The sequence below is a fragment of the Antechinus flavipes genome, chromosome 2 (genome assembly GCF_016432865.1).
Source record: "Antechinus flavipes isolate AdamAnt ecotype Samford, QLD, Australia chromosome 2, AdamAnt_v2, whole genome shotgun sequence".
Lineage (NCBI taxonomy): Eukaryota > Metazoa > Chordata > Mammalia > Dasyuromorphia > Dasyuridae > Antechinus > Antechinus flavipes.
In genome coordinates this window covers 447,644,719-447,666,798 of record NC_067399.1, presented here as the reverse complement: position 1 = coordinate 447,666,798, position 22,080 = coordinate 447,644,719, and the positions used below count along the sequence as shown (strand labels likewise).

Sequence of the window (22,080 nt, the reverse complement as noted above, 5' to 3'; positions counted from 1 at the left end):
AAATTAATATAGGGAAACTGAGGTAGAACAGTTCAAGGAGACTGTGGCATAACATTGCATTAACCTTCCTGTATCTAAGTCTCCTCCTTTCTAATTCATTCTCAAAAGTAACTGTTACACTGATTTTTTCTAAATTTTGAATCCTGCCGTGTTAAATCACCTTGCTCCAGAACCTTCAGTCATTCCCTATTGCTTAGGGATAAAATACAAACTTCTCTCTATGATATTTATAGCCTTTCAAAATCTGTCACCCACTTATTTTTCTAAGTTGATTTCACATTTCTCTTCATATACTCCATAATCCAGCCAAAGTGGCCTATTTGCCATTCTCTCCCACTAAGCTAAAGTGATTTTCCGAAACCACTCAATATTCTTAACTCCAGTGACTACAGGATCCTCTGGGATATTTAAAGTCCTTTAAAATCTTAACTCTTGTAACCTTCTCTTTGCTATTCCTTCATGGATTCTGTGAATTACTTGCAGTTCATTCAAAACATAACTATCTCCAGTTTAAGAATCTTTGCACTTACAGTCTGAAATGTTATCCTTTACTTAATCTTTCCACTTTCCCTAGCACTTATCTCACCTTTTTGGAAGCCTTTCTTTGCCAGTTGCCCTTGCCTCCCCTTCCCACTCTGTTATCTATCTCCCATTTATCTTGGAAATACTTTGTAGCTACATAGCTATTCTCACGTAGTCTCTCTTATTAGAACATGAGCTCCTTCAGGGTCTGGGCAGGTTTGTCTTTTTTTTCTTTCATCTCTAGGGTTTTGCACAATGCCGAATACATAAATACTCACTGACTGCTTTTCATACCATTTTATCTCTAGCCTCAAGTCTTCCTTTGACATTGTCCATTTTATGCCCGAAGGAAAATTCCCTCCAGAACTTTAGTAACCCAAATTAGTTTTTTTAACCCCTTTTTGTAACCTTCCGGCAAGGTTCAACTAAGGCACTACACCCTCAAAAAGGCTTCTCCTGATTTCTCCAATTGCTAATTCCCTCATCCATAATTGTATTTAATTGATTAGAAATTTTTTTATGTCTGTCTATGGGTACATGTTTTTCATCCTAATAGAATGAAAATTCCTTGCGGTGAAGGCAGGGATGGTTTTATTTTGTTTCCTCATTTTGTATCCCCAAGTAAGGACTTGAAATAAATGGGATATTCGATTGCTCCGTTCCTAATTTGCCACAGAATCCACCCGGTTTTAAAAAATTTAGTTTTTATTGATATATTTTTCCTCCTCATTCCTCCTCCTTCTCCTTCCAGAGCAGACCTACATAACAATAAAAAATTTAAGACAAAAAAAGGAAGAACTCTATGGAATTGACCAATTTATGGAAAAAGTCTGAAAATATGTGCGATCTACAAAATTGTGGATCTCCTTCTTGGATCTATACGCTCCCCGAGGGCCCACACTGGCTTTTTGCTATTTTTGCATTGCATGAAGACTACCGCCGCGTCCCGCCTCTAGGATGCGCTTAATATAAGTTTGACTGGCTTCTCAGCTCTGAAAAGCGTGGGGGTGTTTTCTCTTTCGAGCCACACTTGCTTTTCATAATTTCCAACACTTTTTTTTGGAGGATGTCAGGTTATCTGAAAAAATAAATTATGGATTTAGACTATGAAGTAGGCGAGGCGGTTCTAAGTCAGGTCAGGGGCTTAACGCAGTCCTCTCCAACCTTCCCTCTCCCCGGCAATGGGAGCGCTCTAACAGCCGTGCGAGTCCGCAGGTTTCAACCGTCCCCAACTAATTGAGAAGTCACGTGAGACGCGGCGGGGGTGGGTGGGTGGGGCGGTGCTTAGCGCCAGGACTTGAGAGCGTCCCAGTCCCCTGACGCCGCCGCCATAGACCCCTATTGTGGGAGCAGGAGTGGAAAGGGGAGACCGCGAGAATTCTCTGCTGTTGAGACAGCCCGCGGTAGCGCCGGATATCTCTACCGCCCCGCCCCGCTCCCCTCTCCTTGCTCGCTCTCAGGCTCGCTCGTGGCCGGGGGCGGAGCCCTCGCTGTGACCTTTCACCCCAACATGGCCGCGCCCATGGGACCCGTGAAATTCTGGAAACCGGGTAAGGCCCTGAAGGGGCGCGGGCTTGGGGTGTGTGGGTGAATTGGCCCGGCCCGAGGCCTCGGCACTCAGGAGCCTTCTCCTGGAGTACACTTGAGAGGAGGCAGCCCTAGGACTGAGGTCTGTTCTTGCCTTCCGCTGTCCCTGCTCAGTCTCTCTTCTACCTGGTTTTTTGGCCGCGGCCCGATTTGAGAACTACCCCCTTGCCCCCGTCAGTCCCCACTATCTTTCGGAGGAAGTTGAGCCTCGAGAGTGATGATCGCATCCATTCCATTAGCGCTCTAAGGTTTTACAAAGCTCTTTTCTCGCGACAAGGTCGGCGGAGATGGTCTCATTCCCATTTTACAGATGCAAAAACTGAGATTCAGAATGGGGAATTGGCCTGTGCAGGGTCGCGCTGCTAAGAGGTGGCGGACCCTAGAACTGGAATTAACCTCTGAGGCTCGGCCAACGGTTAGAGTCGGGCATCGGGGAGCCCTCCCCTTCCGTGGTGCAGTTTCATAAATCTCTGTCATAAAGTTGGTTTTCCCTTTGCCCATCGCGCCTTCTGGTCTCTTTGCGCTGTCTCCGGTCACTTCCCGGTCTTGAGCTTCGGGGTCTGTTTACGGGACGAAGAGGCGCTCCCGCTCGGGGTATGCTGCCTGTTGAGGCACGGAGCCGCAGGGCAAGAAGAGTTAGGGTTCTAGCTCCGAGGCCCGTGGGTAGCTTTTGGAGAACGTGAGAGAGCCCTCATCTCTTGGGAGATCTTTTGCATCTTGGGGAACCAAATAGGAAGAGTTTTAAAATTCTATTTTCTTTATTATTTGTTAATTTTTAAACATTCATTTGAACTTAAAAGTATTTTTTGAGTTTCAAATTGTCTCTTCGCTAATTGAGGGGAAGCAAATGATAAGATACCTCTCATATATTTGAAGTCATGCAAAACATTTCTGTATTAGCTATGTCTCTAAGGAGATGGAGAAGAGGGAGGAGGAAGAGAAAAAAAATGCTTCAATAAGCAGAGTTCCTCGGTTCTCTCTTTGGAGGCGGATAGCTTTTCATCCCGAGTCCTTTGGAATTGACCTTCCAGACATAATTCTTTTCTGCAAATAATCTGTAGACTCACATTTTCCCCAAATGCAATTTTATGATTCAGCATTTTAAGTTGCCAGCAATTAACGAGTTAGTAGGAATTGAACAATGAAGTTAGAACAAAACTGACGATGTAATAGGTATCTTAATAAATAGTATATATTTATCCCCTACCTCCTCCCTCCCCCCCCTTTTTTTTTTTTGGTCAAAATGTGAAACCTGGATATAAATTGATAGAAGTCGTCTGAGTGAATGATGGCTATGTGAAGAATCAGATCTGGCTTCTGTTTTGTTCATGTTAAATAGTATTAAATTGCTGCAATATTTTTATCTTGTACAGCACATTTTGGAATATCTCCCCATCCTATATTCGCACCTTCGCTCACATTTTCTTCCTTAGTTAAGCTTTAATATGTATTTCAATCGGGAGTTCAGGACTGGATTTTAGTCTTAACAATCTACCATTTGTCTTCAGGCAAATAGTTTATAAACTACTTTTTCTGCAAGTTGTAATTGCAGTCCTACATCACTGGTTATTTACTGAGGAACAGTTACTAGCTATTCTTAGAATAAGAAAAATTTTAAGAAATTAAGAAAAAGTCTTGAAGGCTTGGGTTTAGAAATATTGACTAGTTTTTGTATTATTTGGACTATTTGGATTTTTTGAGGAATCAATACAGAAAAGAGGGAAAAAACATTGCTTCTTGCCTTAAACAACATATGAATTTATTACTAGTGTAGGATGTTACTAGTGCAATTTATTACTGAGCAAATGGAAAGTTTATACACTGCATTTTTTTGTCCCTTAGAAGAGTTAAAATTCATTATCCCTTTTCATTTGCTATTTTTAGTGAGTCTTGCTTACTTTTGGACAGTAAATAAGTGCTTTTTCACCCTGAAAGATGTACTCAGAGTTTACATAGAGACATGGGCCCATAAAAATCAGTTTAAGTTAAGATATTAAAGCAAGAATGTTCATTTTGGGTAAGTTCTGCTCTGAGTTTTTTTTTTTTTTCCTTAAAGGCTTAAACATAATTAATGTTCATAGGCTAATGCTAGTTTTAACTCTTCTGATTCTTTGTTCCTTTTTTTTTTTTAAATAAAATTCAATAATAGTCTGAAATAAATTGATATGATTAGATTTTTAAAGTGCAGAATCACTTTAAAATTATGTTTAAAACTAATGATTTTATTGGTTATAAGTATAAATTTTAAAAAATAATTTATTTTCAAAATACATGCAAAGATAATTTTTCTCTTCCTCTATCCCCCTTCCCTAGACAGCAAGTAATCCAGTATAGGTTAAATATGTGCAGTTCTTCTAACATGTTTCCACATTTATTGTGCTACACAAGAAAAGTCAGATCAAAAAGGAAGCAAAAAATGAGAAAAAAAAAAAGCAAGCAAACAACAAAAACAGTGAAAATATTATGTTGTGATCCACACTTAGTCCCCACAGTCCCCTCTCTGATTCGTAGATGGCTCTCTCCATCGCAAGTGTATTGGAATCGGCCCAAATCACCTTATTGTTGAAAAGAGCCAATTTGTAGATATTGGTTTTGAAAAATATGTGTAAGTAGAATAACATCATGGAAAAGGGAATATTGAATTGAAACAACTGTTACATTTTATACGGAAAGAAAATAGGCATTTAAATTAATGAATATGTATTATGAATTATGAAATTATGAGTGTTATTAATAAGTGGAATGACTTTCATGGTTTTAAGTAAAGAATAATGCTCAGACTGAAAGTGATCATAAAGAAGTATAGAATGGGCTGGGGGTATTTACTGGTATTAGAAAACATTGAATTTCTGATTTGGTTGAATAGGAATCTTTTAAAGGGAGGAGACTAGGTAAATACTGAGGGGTAGTTATAGGAGAAAAAAAAGGTTAGTGAGGAAGAGGAAGTTTGGGTGGAGTAAAAACTGATAATGGGAAGTAGTGTCTTTGAGAACTATTGTTACCAAATCACTAACATGAGGAAAAGGTTTCATTCTTTTCATATGAAGGAATGTTCAGAGCAAAAATTCAGTGGAAGTTGTAAAGGAAATACACACACACACACACAAATATATATATATATATATATATATATATATATATATTATATATATATATATATATTTGTGTGTGTATGTATTTATCTTTTTTTTTTAATTAAAATTTTTTATTTACAAAGCATATGTATGGGTAATTTTCCCAACACTTACCTTTGCATAACCTTTTGTTCCAAATTTTCCCCTCCTTCCTCACACTCTCTTCCCTAGCTGGCATGTAGTCCAATATATGTTAAATATGTTGAAATACATGTTAAATCCAATATATGTATACATATTTATACAGTTAGCTTGTTGCACAAGAAAAATTAGATCAAGAAAGAAGAAAAAAGAAAAATGACAAAGAAAATAAAATGCAAGCAATAACAACAGAGAGTGAGAATGCTATATTGTGTTCCACCCTCTGTTCCCATTGTCCTCTCTCTGGGTGTAGATGGCTCTCTTCATCACTGCACAAGTGGAACTGGTTTGATTCATCTCAATGTTGAAGAGAACCACATCCATCAGAATTGATCATCACATAGTCTTGTTGCTGTGTATGATCTTCTGGTTCTGCTCATTTCACTCAGCATCAGTTCATGTAGGTCTCTCCAGGTCTCTCTGAAATCATCCTGCTGGTTGTTTCTTACAGAACATATTCTGTATTCCATAGTATTCATATTACACCATAATTTATTCATTCAGCCATTCTCTAATTGATGGGCATCCACTTAGTTTCCAGTTTTTAGCCACTACAAAGAGGGCTGCCACAAACATTTTTGCACTGCTGGATCAAAGGGAATGAACAGTTTGATAACTTTTTGAGCATAGTTCTAAACTGCTCTCCTAACAGTGTATCAGGGTCCCAATTTTCCCACATTCCCTCCAACATCTGTCATCTTAGTCAATAAAAGGAATATTTTTAAAAATAAATTTGTTTTAATATTTCTTAAATTTCCCCCTGGATTCTTCTCCCAGAAAGCTATCATTCCATATAACAAATATTAAAAAAAAAAAAAAAGTCAGATGTGGTGATAAACTGTAGTTCTAGCCCTTGTGGATGCTGAAGCTGGTGGTTCTTGAGCTCAAGAGTATTGTGCTACAGTGGATTACACCATTTGAATGTAACACTAAATTCAGTATTAATGTGGTGAGCCTTTGGGAGCATGGGGTCATCAGATTATCAGAAATCCAGATGAGAAATGAAGCAGCCCCAGACTTCTATGCCCAGGGATCAGACAGTGAATAGCTGTGTTTAGAATGTGGGTGAAATGGGGAGACTCTCAGTATTTAAAAAAAAGAATAAAGAAAGGAAACAAGAAAAATTGGGAGAAAAATGGATTAGCAAAAGTGATTAAAAGAATATGTTCTTTCTAATAGGGGCCATGAGGGAAACATTAAAAGTGAAAGATTGGAAGGTGAGAGAAGCTTAGAAAGATAAAATAGGCTAAGGGTAAATGAAGGTTATTAACAATTGACATATAATATTTTAAAATTTACAGAGCCATATGTTGCCATATGTTAATTTGGTTTGGATGTAGTCATATCCATTTTATTTGGAAGTTAGAATTCCAACTGCTCTAGTCTTTCAGAAAATATAAACCCAGAAATAAGTGAGAAAGACCTTTGAGGACTAAAATAGAATACTAGAATTTGAAATGTTCTAGATGCTATCTTCTTTACCTTTGGGGTATGTGGGATATTCAGGAAGAACTGGTATCTTTGGTATGAGGGCTTGTCAATTCCTTTTCAAAGCTGCTTATCCACCTTTGGTGTCCAGCTCTCACTTATGGCTCCAAGAAACTGTTGCATGTGCTGCAGCCACACCTGAGTTAACCATCTCAACAGACGGGCTAAACCAGGTTGAAGGTAACTGACAGGCCTCAAACTCATTTGAAAGTTAGGGGATGTCTTTCCCAAGCAACTAAAGTTGTCTTCCAGTGAAATGCAAACACTTTATTTCAGTGGCCATGAAGGTAGCTGAAGCAGGTGCTGTGGATAGAGTGTTCTTTACAACTTTATATCAGAATTATATAGAAATCTCTTTTTTTTAATTAAAAGATTTTTTTGATGGTATTTTATTTTTCCAAACACATGCAAAGATAGTTTTCAATATTCACCTTTGCAAAACTTGGTGTTCCAAATTTTTCTTCCTTTCTTCCTCTTTTTCCCCTTCCCAAGACATCAAGCAATCCTATATAGGTTAAACATGTGCACTTTTTCTAAACATTTTTAGAATCTCTTTATAACATTTTTTAACTTGAGGTGTTTAAATTTTTAGAAATATTTTGATAACTTTTAAAATGGTTTTCTTTGTATTTTATTTTGAACATTTAAAGACATTATTTTGAGAAGTGGTCCGTAAGTTTCATGAGACTGCCAAAAGAATATTGCTACAAAAAAGTTGAGAACCCTTGCCTTATAATATTCTCTACAGATATTAAAACTTTATTTTGAACATTTCCAATGTTAAAGACCTCAGTTCTGCTTCACTAAACAGCCAGAATTGATAGCAAATTATTATATTTAGCAGAAAATCTGCCTTATTACAATTTTAATCTGGTTGAGCCTTCTAGAGTCACATGGAATAATTCTTTTAGATAGTAAATTCTATGAAAGTAAAGGCTTTTTTGTTTCATCTTTGTTCCTTGTGCTGTGTCCTGTACATTGTAGGCATTTTATAGGTACTCATAAAATGATTTCAATTCCTATTCCATATGTCAACTTTTCAGGTACTTGGAGACTGATTTTGTATATGTCTTTTGCCCATTATGAACATCTTCAGATACTTCAAAGTTTCTAGGCTCTCCAACATCCTCCTGGTTACCTTCCCCCTCCCCCCCCAGTTGGTTGGTATCCTTCTATCCTTGAAATGTATCACCAGAATTTAACAAAGTAGGGTGCCATGGGATTATGCTATAATCTGCAGTAGGGTGAAAGTTTTCCTATTCTAATACATACTTTTCCTAAGGTGAATTTTAGTAACATAATATAAAATTCATTGGATATTTTAATTCTTATGTATTTATCTGTTTATAAGATGACAGGACTTCAATAAATATTTATCTTTCAGGGACAGAAGGCCCAGGTATCAGCATTTCAGAAGAGAGACAAAGTACAGCAGAAAGCTCTGGAACCACTGTCATTTATAATCCTCATGCTGCCCTTTCTATAGAACAGCAGAGACAAAAGTTACCAGTTTTTAAGGTATTATATTATTCCAATATGCTTGAATTGTATGCTCATTTTTATATTCAGTTCATCAAGAATTTATTAAGTTTCGATTATGTGCAAAGCACTATGCCAGGTACTGGAAATTAAATGACAAAATAAAAGGAGTTTACTTTCTGTGGGGGATAAATAACATGAACACAGATAAGTAAATACAAAATGTATGCAAAGTAATTTTGGAGAATCAGGGAGAGTGCTAAAAATTGAGTGAATTAGGAACAACTGAGTATTTCAGCTGAGTCTTAAAGGAAGCTAGAGATTCCAACAGTCAGAAGTGAAGAGGGAAGACATTCACTCAGATCAGGTCTCATCAGAACTCTTATGGAAGATCAGTTTTCTATAGACTGACAGTAGGAAAGCAGTTTTGTGACTTTTGCGGTATTCCTGGCAAGAGGTGATGAGAGACTGAATTATGGTTGTTTGAATAGAGAGAAAGGGACAGAAGTGTGAGATATAAAGTTGGAGTTGACAAGATTGGAAACTAGGTGGAAATGGGAGTGAGAAAAGAGTAGATGAAAAAAGAATTAATGAAAAAACATTTATTAAATGGTTATTATATGCTAGGTACATTATTAAGGGCTAGATATAAAGAATATAAAAAGGGAGGCAGTTTATGATCTAAAGGAACTTTCAGAATGATAGGATAAGACAGCTTTTGGATAGTAGTGGCTGGGGAAGTGAGGCTTGTTGGCCAGGGTAATGTCTCAGAGATGTTGAATTAATATATGGGGAGTCAACTGATAATGACCTTTTCTGAAATAATGATATTATTGATCCACATCAAGAGGTAGAAAATAGGTTAGGGGAGACAAGTGTGTCCAAAGAGAGTATGTGATAGAGGTCTGGATAGGTGACTAGATGGGATGTGAAGATGAAATATGGCATCATGTCTGATGCCACCAGTAGATATAGTGGACAAGTTTTTATTCATATAGTCAGTAATCAGTCCAAGCCCTATGAGCTAGATTATAGATAGGGTGGGAGTTCAAAGATGAGTGCTTTAATTTCCATAGAGACTAGTTTGGGAATATGGGTAGCTGGGATTATAATTGTGCCCTTGATAAAAGTAGAGAAGATAGGAGGAAGGGTGGATTTGAGGAGAAAGATCATAGGTTTTGATCTAGTCATGGTGAGTTTGAGATACTTTTGGGAAATCTAGCTGATGGAAATATTGAAACACAAGAAAGATATAGCTTTGGGAGCTGTCTCTTTAAGAGATAATGATTGAAACCTTGGGGGCTATGAAACTCAACTGAGATAGATTGTATAATTTCAGTTTTTTAAATAAATTTTATTAATGAACTTCTTTTTTATATTACCTGCCTTTCCCACTCTACCTCCAGAGAGTTAGTCTTTATAATAAAGCATTTTGTTAAAAAGGCAAAAGAAAAAAAGGTTTCATAAAACTAGGCAAAATATTTTAAAAATCTAATATCATATACAGTATTTTATAACCTTGGGCCAGTAGGAGCAAGGGCAGAGGTGTTTTCTCATATCTCATTTTTGAGGTCATTTGGTGATGATAATTTTGAAGGCTTTAGTTTTGATTATTTTGTTGTTCTTTCATTTATATTGCTGTAATCATTATATATATTGTATTCTTAGTTTTGCTTTCTTCCCTTTATATCAATTGATGTAAATCTTTCCATACATCTCTGCAGTACTTTTATTTTTAATTTCTCTAAAATATTTCATATCAAAGACCTGTAAATCCTAAAACTTGCCATCTCTCGCAATTTGTGAAATACTAGAATTATTTTTTATCAATAAAAGTAATGTAAAATATTGGTTTTTGGTTTTTCCAAGTAGAAATTGTATTATTTATGAATATGAAAACATTTTTCAACTCTTTCCTTCAAAATTAATTAGAAATGTCATATATTTATTATATTAATATATATTTTACTCCAACAAAGTCATTTTTTTAATGCCTTAAATGAGGTATAGATCTGACTGCGGGTTCTCAAAGTATAAACCAGGGGAGGCACAAGTTTTGACATGTAAGAAAAGCTTTAGGTATCAGCAGTGGACAGTCTTATATTTGTTGTTTGAAGATCAGTTTAACTTAGTTTGGAGGGACTGATCACCAGATTGGCTAGAGTGGTAAGCTCAGCAAATCTTAAAGACTGTTTTCTAAAAGTAAGTGAAATGATCTCTGTCAAATGGGGGAAGACCCAAACTATAGACCCTTGAAGTATTGAAACAAATATAATTATATCAGTCAATCAGTTAATCAGTAAGCATTTATTAAGTGCACTCTGGTGGGCCCAAGGGATACAAAGTCCCTGAACTCTAGGAGCTTACATTCTAACAGAATAGACTGTCATGAATACTTTTTAATTGTTTTCTTAAAGCTGGGCTAATGCAAAAGACAGTCTTCCTTAAAGTATTTTCCTGTTAATGGAGAAGACATCATACATATAAATAGGTATATATAGGATGGCTTTGAGATCTGGGGTGAATGAGAAATGTCTTCTGCAAAGGTAGCATTTAAACTGATCCATGAAGAAGGCCAGGGAAACTAAGAAGTGGAGAAGAGAGAAGAATTCATTGCAGGCAGGGACAGATAGTGCCAGTGTATGAAGATGAGAGATGATGGAGTATTGTGTTTGAATGATATCTAGGAGATCAATGTAACTGGATCATAAAGTATATAGAGAAGAGGAAAGTATAAGAAGACTGGAAAGATAAGAAGGAACCAGATTATGAAGAGCTTGTAATGCCAAACAGGATTTTACATTTGATACTGTAGATAAAGAGGACTCTTGAGCAGGTGGGATTCATACTCAGATTTGTGCTTGAGAAGATCACTGTGATAGTTATGTGGAGAAGTGGGGAAAAACTTACAGTAGTAGAGTGATTGGAAGAAAGTAGTATTCTTAAAATAAGAGTAGGTGATGGAGAAATTCAGAAGACTGGAAGGATTTAGAAGGAAAGATCATTAGTAAGGTAGGACTGGAACTCAGGCCAGAGACTGGGATTGGATATATAGATTTGGGAATCATCTACATAAAAATGGTAATAGAATCCATGGGAACTGATAAAATTACCAAGTGAGATAGAACAGAGAGAAAAGAGATTAGGACCCAGTACAGAGTCTTTGGGGACGACATCCACAGTTAGGGGACACGGCATGGAAAAAGATCCAGTGAAGGAGACATAAGATCCAGTGAAGGAGTGGTGCAATAGATATAGGAAGAAAATTAAGACAGAGAAATAGTGTCATGAAAACCCAAGTAGCTTATTGAGGAGGGTTAAGAGACTATGATGATTGAGAAAAAGCTTTTAGATCTGTCAAAGAAAAGATTATAGGTAACTTTGGAAAAAGCATTTTCAGTTAAATGATAAGGTTGGAAATCATTAATAAGGAAGGATATTAAAGAATTGTACAAAATGCAAGAATAATCAGAGGAAAAATGCTAGAATGAATTAAACTTAGAGGAGTACTTTGTATTTAAGCAAGTTTATTTTATTAATGAGAAAAACGATAAAGGAAAAATGTCTTTTAGATTTAAATATGTGATCCTGTGATCTAATGACAGGATAGGCTTATTGTTTGAGACAGATGGCATAAAGTTAATAGTCTGCAGAAATATTTTACTTCCATATAAAGGTCTGTCAAAGTAGGATGAACATCATTAAGTAGAAATACAAGGATGAGATAGGTGAGGAAATAATAAGAGAAGCCCTGGTTTTTATAAATGAGTTATAGTATCTTACCCCAGATGAGTGATACCTCAGTATAGAAAATTGCTTATGCTTTTTAAGGAAATTCTGCTAGCTAACCAATTTTCCTTTTTTTAACAGACTGGTATGTCAGGGAAAGCTGTAGATCATATATCTTTATTTTGTATAGTTATTATTATAGCCTACATTTATGGAATACTTTAAAATCACAAAATATATACAGTTTCTCATTCTCACAATCTGTGAAACACGCAATACAAGTATCATCACCCTGATTTTACTGTTGAGTACTCATTTGTAAGTTATTTGATAGTCTATTGTGATATATTTGTAAACAAGACAAATGGATATCATTGAATTACAGTACAAATAAGGTGTATTTATAAGTAATAAATGTCTGGATCAGTAAAGGCTTAATAGAGGATTGTTCTGTAGAAATTCTACTTTGGCCCAGATATCTTAAATGAAGACATATGCCAGTGATAATAGATATGAGTGGTCAGATTATGGAACCTGTGTAAAGACTGATGGGTTCTGAGTTAGTGAAGCCAGACTCACTTCCAAGCTCTGCCACTTAATACCTTCTTTTGAACTTTGTCAAGTCACCTAACATGTCTGAGTCTCAATTTCCTCATTTGTAAAATGAAGGAGATGGGCTATATTACATCTAAGATCCCTTCTAGCTCCAAATCTATTATCCTATTACTATGATATCTCATTGGAATTGAAGAGGGAACCCCAAAACTGAAAATCCTTAAAGGAGAAAACCTTCAATAATACCTCAGTGAGGGGACTCCACCCCAAGCACAAACAGTTTCTGGTTAGGGACGCTCAGTCCCAAACCCATTGAATTCAATTCAGATTCTAACCCTAGCTGAAACCCAGTGAGGAGCCAACCTGGGACTCCACCCCCCTTCAGCTTGTAGCCAAACCTCCTATCATAAAAGAGCTCCTTGCAGAGGGTCTAAACATGCCAGCACCCTGCCTGGCACCCTGCCTGGCACCCTGCGGACTCTTTGCCCATTGGAATGTTTCCAGTGTCTTCCTCTCTTTACCCTCACCTATTTCCTTAACTAGACTTTAACCTTATTTCCAATCCCCATAATAAACCTCTTTCATCAATCTAGGTTTTCGGGTCTATAAATTCCTTTACAGGGAACTCTTGCACCTCCAGAAGGGAATCCTAGAACTCCCTACCCATACGCTGCCACTAGATTTATTTAGAAATTATTTAACTCCCTGACCACCAGAAACCCTAATTTCATTTAGATACCCCAAATCTAAGCCTCATCAGAATGATAGGCTGAATTTAAGAAAAATAAAAGAAAAATTTTGTCAACATCAACCAAAGCAGTCAAATAAAAGTACAAAACAAGGGACAAAATATTTAGCCTAATAGATAGAAGAACAAGTACTTTTTTTGTTTTCCTTAAAATATCCTTTACTTTACAAGGAGGACCTAAATTCAAATCTTGCCCTCAGAGATTTAACACTTCCTAGCTGTGTGACCCTAGGCAAGTCACTTAATCCCAATTGCCTCAGGGGAAAAAAAAACAAATTCTGTTAAATGCTGATAGCTAGAGGTAATCGGAAAACTTTGATCAGTGCGGAGTATCTGCTAGTTTGACCACATTTAGAGTATCATTTTCTATTCTGAGTACTATATTTTGAGAGAGATACTGACCGTGTCAAAACAAGCATGGAGTAATTGGACTCTTCCCTAGATACCAACATCTGGATGTGGGGGTGAGAGAGATTTCCTCTTCTCCTCCAGCACTGGCTGTCCCACTAACCCAGTTCCTCCCTCTCCTGTCATCTCCTAAAAGCTTGTAGCCAGCTGTACAACCTCTCTCCTGCCCAGCCTTATCCTTCTCTGCTCTAGAATGTATCTAGATAGGACCTCATCTGAGAACTTTGAGCCCATGGGACGCCTGGATCAGTAGCAGCCCTTGGCCACAGTCCTTCCTTCCTTCTCTCATTCTGCTACCTCTGGGGTCCCCAGCACTTGGCCTTCTCCATTCTGGTCATTCCCTACCTTGTTTCCCTGGAACCTCTGAGTCCTTACTCTGTAGTGACACAGTGAATAGCTGGCTCAATTGAGAGTTAAAAACCCATGTCACAATTCTGACTATGCCATGAAATGGGTGATTGTAGGAAAGTCCCTTCTCCTTTCTGAGCCCCTGTTTTATCTTCTGTAAGGTAAAGGGCTGGAGGAGATGCTCTCAGGATTTGTGCTAACTCTGAGTCAGTTTTATCTCATCTCTTCCTTTCACATTCCTTCCATCTGCTAGTGCTCATTGAATTTCATTCTTTACCAGAAGACTACATTTCTTGACCTTCTCTTCCAGGCCAGCTGCTCCTTTTTCTGAGGTTCAGGGCCAGAAACTGGAGGTATACTCTCCACTTTATCATACTACTTTCAGATCCTCCTTCTGATACCGTCTGTCACAAATTATTCTCCCTTACATTAATTTCATTTTGTTTAGATCCCTGTTGCAGTTATCTACAGACTCCAGGTCGTTTTACCTCCTCTCCAATAAGTTTTACCACACTCACAACCTTCTCTACCCCAGCTTCTGTACCTATCAAACACATTAGTGTCATTGCTTATTCTCATTAAATCCCATGTGTCTAATTTATCTTAACTATACATGTGAGTGTTCATTTGTCCTATCCTCTTGGTCCAGTTGATCAAGTGAATTTGTCCCTGGTGCTAGGATTCCTTTTGTGTCTCTAGGTTCTTAATCTTTTTTTTGTGTCATGGGCTCCTTTGGAGTCTAGTGAAGTTCATGGACCTCTGCTTAGAATGTTTTTGAAGATATAGGATAAGATTTTAATTAGAAATGATGCCAATTTTATTGAAATACAGTTTAAATATATATGTACATATATATTTAAAAGTTTAAGTTAAGAATTAGAATTAATTTAGAATTTAATATAGAATATAGAATATAGAATTAAATATTCCAGCATCTCTAAAATATGCTCACTTAAATTAAATTGTCCTTTAGAAAGAAACTAATTTCGCAAATTATAAAGAATCTTTGTTTTTGTTAACTCATAGAGCTCATTGCTTTTTCACTTTTTTTTCCATTTCAGCTTAGAAATCATATCTTATATTTGATAGAAAACTATCAAACAGTGGTGATTGTTGGAGAAACAGGATGTGGGAAAACTACACAAATTCCACAGGTAAGTAGGTGTTTCATATTTGCTGATTTTTTGTTTAGAATCTAATAAAATATTTTTGAAAAATGATTAGTTACCAAGGATTTTTTTCCTGAAACCATTTGGACTATTTTAAATAAATTTTTATTAGTATATTAGTAACCATTTTATTTTTTTGGATTTATAAACCTATTTATAACTACATTTTTACATAATATTTTTCTTCTGAACTTCTTAAGTGATTGAATCTCCATGCACTAAATATTTCTGAAATGTGAGGATCATTAAATTTGAATATGTTTCTCAAAAGGAGAAAAATATAAAAGCAAGTAATTTTCTCATTAACTTCTTGATACAATGTAAAAGGCACTAAATGTGGAATCATTCCTGTCACTATGTTTGTAATCTTGGGCAAATATGTGGCCAAGTGAAGTGATAAAGTTAAACTAGATGGTCTCTTAAGTTAGCTTCCAGCTCCAAATTTATGATCATATAATTGAGTGCATTTTTGATTAATTTCAGTAGCATTTTTTGGTAATCCAATTAATAAGGACTACCTGACTTTGACAAGAAATGGAAAAGTGAAACAGAGAGTTTCAATTCTAGGACTATTGATATCAAAGGAAAAGATTTGTAGTGATGAAAATCAATCAATTAACTTAAATTGTTCACTATATATGATAGAGGCACATTGATTTTATTTTATTTGTAGTATCTGGCAGAAGCTGGCTGGACAGCAGAGGGAAGAGTAGTAGGAGTGACCCAGCCAAGAAGAGTGGCTGCTGTTTCAGTGAGTTTCATTAACATTTCTTTTCCTACCCAGATTCTGTCTTTAATTCAGGAGTGCTTATGTATCACTATAAATACTAAAGATGAAGAAAGATTGTTTGATTCATTGTCCACCAGATTTTTTGATCAATTCTGTGTGTAATGCAGTGATTATATAATATTCTCTCTGCCAAGGGCCTGTTTTCTTTATTGTTCTCAGATTAGAAATAATAATAAAATTAATTATGTTTGTTATTGAACAATTTTTTTAGTCATGCATATGAAAAAATTCAAGCCAGTAGTTGAATAAATAAGCATTAAATCATTTGAGGATATAGCTGAATGTTAATAAAACAATATTTAGCAACTAACAGTTGGATTGCAGAAACTTTTTATCATGGTAAAAAGAGAGGATTTTTGTTTATTTCTTGTGTTTATTGCTTAGATTAATCTGCTTTTCACACATTACAATTTGGGTATTATCCAAGAATATTGCAGTAAATCCTCACTTTTGAGAACAAGTTTAAGTTAATCACAGTCACTTTAAAATAATTGTAGTAGTTATCAGTATTTTAGAGGCAAGTTTTTCTGGAATCCAATCTACACCCAAAATTAACCACAAATCTTTGAAGAGACAAAGATCTTCCTTTTAAAGGAAATGACATGTGCAAATTTGTGTAGCACATAAGTAGATCCAACAAGCTAGGAAGCTGTTTCTCTTTTTCCTTCTTCTGTGTGCCAGATACTGTTCTAAGTACTTCATGAGTATAATCTTATTTGATCATGACAACAACCCCAAGAAGTAGGTGGTATTATTATTTCTTTTTCACAGATTAAGAAGCTAAGGCAGACATAGGTTCGGTAATCAGCCTTATTAGTGTTTGTGTTAGGATTTTAACTCCTTTAATCTCCCTGACTCCAGAACTTGTCCTGTATCTGTTGTCATCTAGCTATTAGAGATTCTCATATTTTTATAATTTGTAATTAATGAAGGTAGTCACATGTTATCACTTCCTTTATTATTTATTACAAATACAAATACTGGATAGCATGCAATTTCATTGACGTGGATACTTTTTCCAAAATTGCAGATCGTATCCCATTTATGCCTTTTTATCCTGTACCTCTCTAGTTCATATCCTCTAATTACAAATCATCCACTAGGAAGTTGTCCCATGGTCTGGGAGCATTCCTCTAAATCTCTTGAGAGATTGCCAGTGCCAGTGGAGTACATGGATTGTCCATTAGTTTTTTCTCACTCTTGCTATTTTGATCAGCCTACCTCATTTTCTGGTCAAAAACCTCTCTAATTATAGTTCCTTATGCCACTTCTCCTGCTTAGTTTTTCCTTGGTAGTATGTTGCCCATCATGCACCTCTACATTGTCCTCTAGGTGACACATAATTTTTATTCTCCTTAGAATTTGGTTTTCTATGATCACCTATGGTCTTTTTTTTGTGGGGGGGGCGGTGTTAAAACATCAGCATTATACAAGTAATATTGTAAGTAGAATGCTGATGTTTAAAGCCGCCCCCCCCCCAAAAAAAAAAAAAATTAAACCATGGGCCATTGTTAATAGGGAACAGCCTTGGGTTATTCAGAATTCTGTACCCAGGTCATTTTCTCCCTTATTAAGTTCTGGAATTGTTTGTTGTCCATCTGCAGAGTCTGTGTTCTGATAGGCCAACTCTGTGCCATCTTATTGAATATTGTAGTCTAGATAGTAAATGTTCTTTATCTGACTGATTTTTCCAGATTAATAATAGTCTATGCATTTTATTTTTTAAAATTTATTTTTATTGATTCTTTTGTTTCTCCATTACATTAATTTTTAAACATATCTTTCCTTCTCATTTGAAGCTAGGCAGCACAGTGGATAGAGTCACTTAGTTCTGAGTACAAGTCTATGCCTCAGTTCCTCATCTGTAGAAAAATAATAATAACACCTATCTCCAAAGCTTGTTGTGAGAATGAAATAAAATTATAGTTTTCTCTTCCATATCTCATAAGTAATGTGTGTGGCATCCCGGTGATTTGGAAAAATTCATGTAAAACTTTTTGGCCTTCCCTTTGTACCAGAAAAGAAGTCTGAATTATCATGGTATTAAAAGATAAAATATATTGATATTATACAATAATATGCATACAATAAAATGCATACAAAATTTATGCATTTCTGAGTTTCTAAAGTTTTTCTGTATTGTTTGCTGCCTTTTGTGTGCTTTCTGTGACTTTTACAAAACTCATCAGAAAATTCCCTTTTAATATCTTATACTGAACTGTAGCAAAAGCATGATGGGGAAAGATCATGATGTGGAAGGTATATGCTTAACCTTGCCTTGCACAGATTAAGTACTTGAAAAATTTTTTTTTTAAATACCTATTTTTTTTTTCCCTTTCCCACACGCTTTTCTAAGTCAATTATCTCTTATTACTAAGATTTAAAAAGAAAGCAGAAAAAAAAAGTTCAATAAAACTAACCAAGTTGCTGAATTATAATATTCCACACTCATTGTTGTTCCCCTTTTCCCCCCGACTTCTTCAGTGAAAAGAATATGTTGCATTTTCTTAATTCTTCAGGGCCAGACTTGGTCATTGTAATTTTACATTGTTCAGTTTTGTTTTGTTCTTTCTTTATTTTTGCTTATATTGTTAGTTGTTGCATATCTTGTTTTCCTGGTTGTTCTTAATTTATTCTGTATCACTTCATGTAAGCATGCTATTCTGTATTCTTCATATTATTTTTTTCCTTATGGCACAATAATGTTTTATTTTTAATTTAATTTTTTAAGATAAAAAAAAACCTAAATTATTCTCTGCCCCCTTTGAGGAAAAAAAGAAAATAAACCCTTTAAATAATTATGCATAAACAATACAGATTTTTTCATTGACTATGTCTAAAAACCCTACATGGTAATCTGCATCCTTAACATCACTTCTCTGTCTCATCATTGCTCCTCTGTAATTGTGATTGGTCATTGTTTGATCAGTTCTTAAGTCTTTCAGAGTTGGTGATCTCTATAGTGTTATGAGTGTATAAATTATTCTCTTGGCTTGGCTTATTTCACTCTGTATCATTTCATACAAACAAAAAAATAGTTTTCTTCACTATTTCTTGTATATCACAATTTGTTCATTCATTCCCCAATTGATAGACACCCTCTAAGTTGCAATATTTTGCCACTATGAAAAGAGCTGCTATAAAATGGTACAGCAATCTTTCATTACCTTCACGTATCACAGTTTAGCCATTCCCCAATTGCTAGACACCTGTTTCAACTCTTATTTGTTTGCTGCCACCTGAAGTGTTGCTATGAATATTTTGACATATTTAGCACATTTTGTTTTTTATGTCCTCTAACATCTTATGTCTAGCAATGAAATCCTTTGATTAAAAGATATGGACATTTTAGGCACATTCACATTTTCCATAAAGGCGACTTCTGAGTCACAATGACTGAGATTCCATTTCTTTGGTGCACATTAGTTGTGTTATCCTGGGCAAGTTACTTTCTTAGAGCCTTTGGCAGCTCTCTGGGACTGTTTTGGAGTAGTTGCTGATTTGTATTAATAGGAGAATTTTCTGACTGTACAACTACCACTTCCCTTCCCTCCTCCTTCCCTCAACATTTTTTGTAGCTATTACTAAACCAGATTTTCCAGTATTCTCTTATTGTATTTAGAAAGGGAACTTCTTATTAATTATTAGAATAATCAGTTAATGATTGTGATAATAAGTTAATAATTGCATAACTGGTCTGGGTTACTTGTAGAGTCCTGTTAAGAAATTTCTATAAATGTTAACTGTGTTGGCTTACTTTGAAAACATACTTGTTAGCTTTGTTTTGCTTAAATCAAATCAATACTCTTTTTGATTCTCTTCTGTCATTCTCCACAAAACAATAATTTTATCCTGTCACTGTGTCCTTCAAGTGTTCCTTCACATCACTATCATGCCCAGTTCAATTGTGGTCTAAACATATTTTATCTATATAGTTTGGACTGAACTGATCCAGGTAGTAATTGTGTTCATTATTAGTTCTTAAGGTTAAAGTTATAATTACATGATTTCTAGATTTCATACTTTTATATAAGTTTTGCTGATGAACTCACGTTACAGTTATAATTACATTACAGTTGTGTTTTGCTATAGATTAGCAAAGTCACTTTGGCACTTTTTGAACTATATAGATATTTATTGCTCCTTTTTCTGAATATTCCTTTCATTCACAGTTGTAGTACTTACTGTTAACATGGTAGCTGTAGAATCATAGATTTTTAGGTGGAATGGCTGTAGAGAGGTCATCCATTTAAAGGTTTTAATTTTGGAAATTAGGAAACTAAAGCCCAGGCAGGGTGGCCTGATTTTCCTGGAGTTACACAGGTAATTAGTGACAGAGTGGGCCTCTGAGTCAGAGCCCAAACTTCTTGTACTTGTTGGCATTTGCTCTTTGGCAGATCTTGGGTGAGTTTTGAAGAGTAGATTATGTGTGAGTGGGTGGAGCAAAAGGCAATTAATGATCCCATATGGATACACTCTTTTATCAGCTCCTCAGCTTCCTTATTTTTTTTTGGTGGAGTTTAACTAATATAGTGAATTTAAAACTTTTTTCTACATATCTAATTTTGTGTTACTAAGGCAAATATTGTCATTAATGTGAGGCAATGATTCACTAGTAACTTACATAGTGGAAACCTGGTTTTCAAAGATAATATCGTCATTATTAAATGCTTTTTTTGGTGCCCAGAGTTGTATGGGATTGTACTAGGAACTGTTGGTTTTCCACGGCACTTAGAGATGCTTTGCTTTGCACAGTCATGCCCTTAGAAATCTTACATTTTGGTGGAGTGACAGTTTAGATAGTTCAGGTTACAGTTAGACATACAATGAAAATTTTCCTTACTAGATTTCTTTAGTATTTACTTACCTCCACAGAACTACTTGCTTTGGGAAATGCAAAATTAATATAGTAATAACTTACATTTCTATGGCACTTTTAGGATATGTGAAACACCTTTCTTTTAACAACTTAATGAAATAAATAGTATAGCTATTGTTATCCTCATTTTACAGATGAGATAAATAAGGCTTAAAGGAGATATATGACTTATCCATGTTCTCACAGGCAATTGGGACTTGAATTCTGTTCTCTGACTTCAAGTATAGTATTCCTTGTGCTATAATTGCATGCTACATCTCCTCTCTCATCATTATCATCATCATCATCATTATCATCATCATCCATTTGAGTGCTTATAATACAAGTGGTCCTATGTTAGACATCTCAGAAATTATTTTGAATTGTTATGTTAACCCATTCAGTTCATGGATCTAAAGAAGGATACTACTCCTCCCCCAACAGTCTTTTCTTTTAGTACTGACAGAAGTATAGAAGAATTGTGACTCATCCTTTCCCATTAACTGAGTGAAAATATGGTGCTTTGTTCTTAATCTTGACTTTTGTTGTTTCCTCACTTGTTTACTTCTTTTCAGCTTGTAAAACTGGAAACAGTGAGCAGGTGTTTAAAGGCAACTCTGTTAATTAACTATTAGCGTAATCTGTTAATGATCATAGTAATAAGTTATTAACTGCATAATTGGTTTGGGTTACTTATAGAGTCTTGTTTAGAAATTTTCATAAATGTTAACTATGTTGGCTTATTTTGAAAACATATTTATTTACTTTGTTGGACACAAATCTAATCAGTACTCTTTTGGAGTACTTCCCTTACTGTCAGCAAGACAATACTGTCTCTATTAGATTTTATAAGAAATACAAAGAAATATAATTTATGTTGCTTACCTTTAAGAAGTATCTAATCCAGTTAATTATGATTATGATAATAGATAACAGCTTTTATATAATGCTTTAAAGTTCACAAAGCACTTTACATATGTTTCATTGGAACCTCAAAACAGTCTTGTAAGTTATATATTACAAATAAGGAAACTGAGCCTGAGAGAAAGCTCAAGTGTCTTGGTCCAACTGTTATGTGTTAGGTAGAACTGTTGCAAGTTACTGTAACATAACTGTTACAGATT

The 22,080-nt window shown here is 35.4% G+C and overlaps 1 protein-coding gene across 1 annotated transcript in view; it reads left to right on the top strand.

Moving 5' to 3' along the window:
* The first annotated feature begins 1,057 nt into the window (after positions 1-1,057).
* Positions 1,058-22,080, top strand: part of DHX35 (DEAH-box helicase 35) — a 56,305-nt gene continuing 35,282 nt past the window's right edge. Inside the window, exons 1-4 of the mRNA XM_051979312.1 lie at positions 1,058-2,072; positions 8,257-8,390; positions 15,201-15,293; positions 15,982-16,059. Coding sequence (XP_051835272.1) covers positions 2,033-2,072; positions 8,257-8,390; positions 15,201-15,293; positions 15,982-16,059 — 345 coding nt within the window. The 5' untranslated portion in view covers positions 1,058-2,032. The remainder of the gene's footprint in view (positions 2,073-8,256; positions 8,391-15,200; positions 15,294-15,981; positions 16,060-22,080) is intronic.